This window comes from Mastomys coucha, unplaced genomic scaffold, assembly GCF_008632895.1.
Source record: "Mastomys coucha isolate ucsf_1 unplaced genomic scaffold, UCSF_Mcou_1 pScaffold5, whole genome shotgun sequence".
Classification (NCBI taxonomy): Eukaryota; Metazoa; Chordata; class Mammalia; order Rodentia; family Muridae; genus Mastomys; species Mastomys coucha.
The window spans coordinates 91,540,686-91,544,806 of NW_022196911.1; the positions used below are offsets into that span (position 1 = coordinate 91,540,686).

At 44.9% G+C, this 4,121-nt stretch overlaps 1 protein-coding gene across 1 annotated transcript in view; it reads left to right on the top strand.

Moving 5' to 3' along the window:
* The first annotated feature begins 959 nt into the window (after positions 1 to 959).
* Phb (prohibitin) overlaps positions 960 to 4,121 on the top strand; it is a 14,395-nt gene continuing 11,233 nt past the window's right edge. Inside the window, exons 1-2 of the mRNA XM_031353204.1 lie at positions 960 to 1,037; positions 2,187 to 2,289. Coding sequence (XP_031209064.1) covers positions 2,202 to 2,289 — 88 coding nt within the window. The 5' untranslated portion in view covers positions 960 to 1,037; positions 2,187 to 2,201. The remainder of the gene's footprint in view (positions 1,038 to 2,186; positions 2,290 to 4,121) is intronic.

A 4,121-nucleotide genomic window follows, 5' to 3' on the forward strand; every position in this document is an offset into this window, starting at 1 on the left:
AAAGTCGTACACCACTACGCCTAGTTTGCTTTCATGTTCTTTACATATATGTGTATATACAAATATTCTCTGAAGAGTTTGTATTTAGGGAGCAACAAGTCCTCGAAAATAAACAGTACTTCATTTTAGATTTTTATTGAATCATGGAAAAGAATGCTATAAAAGTCACTATTTGCTCAACTGACAAAACTGGAATGCAGACGTGGATAACATTTACTTAAGTAAGAGGATAGATATCTTTGTTCTTAGAGAATAGTAGGAAGGAGAAAAAAGTGGAGGGAGGTGAGGAGAGGGAAAAAAAACAACGCAAATAAAAAAATTGTTGACAACCGGTGAACTTGAGAAACCATTCACATGACCTCCGTCCCATTTTTGCAATTTCTCGAATATAACTTGAAAAAAAAATGCCCAGATATTTAGACCCTAAATCAAGAGCCTTTACTGGAGTATTGCAAGACCTTAATGACTGACTGACTCTCTTCCTCTTCTTTCTAAGCCGTTTTTAAGGTTATGAAGTGGCTCTGGAGATCAACGTCTTAAGTCCCTGACGGCCGTCCTTAGCTTCCCTGGAAGTCTCTCAGTGCATGAATTATTTCACCTCACCTTTATACAAAATGCCCACCCATTCCTTCACCACCCTGTTATTTCCTCCACTGAGTGGAAGCCCAACTCCTTTCTGATCTAGCTGGCTTTCCGCTTCTGGCACCACCTCCTTGAGGACTAGGCACGTGCATATATTACCAAGGAACTACAACTCCCGAAAGGCTTTGCGGCAACATCCCATGCGTTCTCACCAGTCAGAAACGGGTTTCCTGAATGAGCCTGCTGCTGCATAAGCTTTTGGGAGTTGTAGTCGACCTCAGAAAAGCCACAGAGCCCGCAGAAGACTGCAAAACACGTTTCCCAGAATGCACTTCGCTCTGCTTCACCAATTGAAGCGTCGGATCTTGAAGAGGGCGGGGGAAAGGGAGGAGCTGCCTGGCGCACGCGTAGTATGTGGGGCTGGGGAATTCATGTGGAGGTCAGAGGGAAAGCAGGTAAGCGTGGTAGGGCCGGTACAGGCCTCTGTTTTTATGTCCCTGTAGCCCTCCTTTGCTTTCCTATGTACAATGAGGGCACGGGATGCATGCGTGGGTACGCCTAGTGGAGAAGGGGGAAAAAGCTGAGTCCAGAACGAGCTAGGGTTGTGCAAGGGGAGAGGACAGGATAAGGAAAAATCCAGAAGCTAGTAGAAATAAAAAGCATTGGGTGTCAGAGATGGAAGATAAATGTGCGTGGAGAAATCCCGATGCACTCGCAGTTGAAGTCTGGGTGAGGGGAGGGAGGATTCGAAGATTGTACCCAGGGCGACTCAGGGGCGGGGCATTAAAAAGTTCAAGGCTAAATGGTTTCAAGTTTGTCAGCTACGTGCTCCCACCCACCCCGCCACAGTCCTTCACTGCTCTGCCTCGCTGCCCCCGCTTTCCTACTAACAGGTATGGGGAGGAGTTCTACAGTGCCTTCTAGAATTCGATCTCCTCATTCTAACCCTGGTTCTACTGCTTAATAGTGTAACTTCTTTGTGCTCCTCAGCAGTAATAACCTTGATTTAAAAAAAGCTGAAGGTTAAACAAAGCTGTTGAAGACTGTGTAACTTAAGTGTTAACAAGAATTGTCCCTTTTAGCCGGGCGGTGGTGGCGCACGCCATTAATCCCAGCACTTCTTGGGAGGCAGAGACAGGCGGATTTCTGAATTTGAGGCCAGCCTGGTCTACAGAGTGAGTTCCAGGACAGCCAGAGCTATACAGAGAAACCCTGTCTCAGAAAAAAAAAAAAAGAATTGCCCCTTTTGTTGTTGGCTTCACCCGTGTGGCACCGTGCTCTCTTGTGGCCTATTTGTCTAGGAAATGGGAGTGTGCTTTTCTGTGGTACTAAGTTCTTCGTGGGTGCAAGGCATCGTTCCTACGCCGAGCCAAGCACTGCATACTCTTTCGTTGAATGGTTCTAAAGAAAAACATCCACAAAAGCAAACATGATCTACAGTTTGCAAGATGTTCAGTGTTAGGGGTGTTCAGTGAGTGGGTTAGATAGAACCCACAGGTGTGTAGATACATGAAAATATACCATGAGACATGAGCACTGTGCCTCAGAGGGCGCTTACTCTGAGAATCTGGTGTCAAGGTGTTTTACATTTACCCCTTGTTTAGGTGTGAGAAGGAGTCATGGCTGCCAAAGTGTTTGAGTCCATCGGAAAGTTCGGCCTGGCGTTAGCAGTTGCAGGAGGCGTGGTGAACTCTGCTTTGTATAATGGTGAGGCACGGAGAGGGCTTTCTGCATGGTTTCTGTAGACCTGCATAGCCCATTTGACATTCTTGATGCTAGCTACTGTCTGAAGGTGCATGAAGTTAAGGGGGCTCACCTTCTGCTACCCCACACACTGGTTGTGTGTCATCAGAGACCCTGTGATCACTTAGGCAGTGGCTCTCAACCTCCCTGATGCTTGAAGCATTAAATAGTTTCTCACATTGTGGTGAAACCCTCCCTCTACTCCCCTCCCCTCTGAACAATACAATTCTTTTGCTTACTACTTTATAACTGTTAATTTGCTACTTTTATGAATTGTAATGTAAATATCGATTGACATTTTCCGATGGTCATAGGCAGCCCCTTAATAGGGTCTTTTAACATCCCCTGTCATAGGGTTGTGACCCAAGGGTTGAAAGCTACTAACTTAAAGCCTTTGTTCAAGAGGAGCCGTCCTGTCCAATTGCTGATTGGATGTCTTAGCGCTTTAGCCACTTTGAAATGATATAGTATTACCCAGATGCCTCTGAGGTGACAGGATTCCATTGGTTCTCTTCTTCATGTGCATGAAGTAACTGACAACATTTCTAGACCAGTTTGACAGTCCTTGTCCTGAGAAAGAAGGTTTTGCTCAGCTGGTTGCAGAGAGAATAGGTTTTTTTTAAACCTTTTTTTTTTTTTAAGGATTTATTTATTTTATGTATATGAGCAAACCATTTCTCTCTTCAGACACACCAGAAGAGGACATCAGATCCTATTACAGATGGTTGTGAGCTACCATGTGGTTGCTGGGAATTGAACTCAGGACCTCTGGAAGAGCAGTTGGTGCTCTTAACTGCTGAGCTGTCTCTCCAGTCCAAGAGAAGAATTTTTGAGATGCATTGCCAGGCATTTAATAGTATCATAGGGCAAAGCCAGTTTTTCTTTACTGTATTACATGGCAGTAAGTCCCTCCTTTTAGTCCCCAGCTTTCTCATTGGTCAAACAAGGGGACTGAACTAGTTTTTCTCTTAATATTCCCTCTAACTCTGGTACTCTTTTAAAACAGCAACAGATTTTGATACACCTCCTGTATAGTTTTTGTTTCATTTGTATTGGGTGGGTTGATTTTGTTTGTTTGTTTTGATTTGATTTGTTTTGTTTGAGACAAAGTCTTTACCATATAGCTCTTGACTAGCCTGAAACTCTCTATGTGGATCAGGGTGGTCTGGAACTCACAGAGATCCACCTGCCTCCACCTCGCAAGTTCTGAAATTAAAGGTGTACACCTGTCCACCTAGCTCAAATGTAGCAATTTTAAAGCCACTCAGAGCCACATCCAGCTGTTCTGTTTTTAAAGACAGTCTCCTGTGGCCCCAGGTTGGCTTTGAACTCCTGGACCTTTGGCTATATGACTTTTTGATGAGTATTGTTTTCAGAGTGAAGGTTTTTAGATCAATTCTAAATTCAAAATAGGAAACAAGAGGAAGTAGCTGCTTCAGCCTGTGTCTGGTGGCATGCATGCGCCGCCAGTAATCCCAGCATTCACAAGGCTGCGGAGCTTGAGTTCCAGTCCCACATGGACTACATAGTAAGACCTTGTCTCTAAAAGTTAAGAGGAGAGGGACGGAGGGAGGGAGGCAGGCTCTTCCCTGAGTCCACAAGACATCTCTACATCTTCTCCAAATGTTAGAGAAACAGCTATTAGAAGATCCTGGGCAGGCTGCCTGTAGTGATGTGCACCATTAGTCCCGACACTCGGAAGGTAAAGGCAGGCAGATCTCTTGAGTTCAAAGCCAGCTTGGTCTACATGGTGAGTTCCAGGATAGCCAAGGCTACATAGTAAGAACCTACCTTAA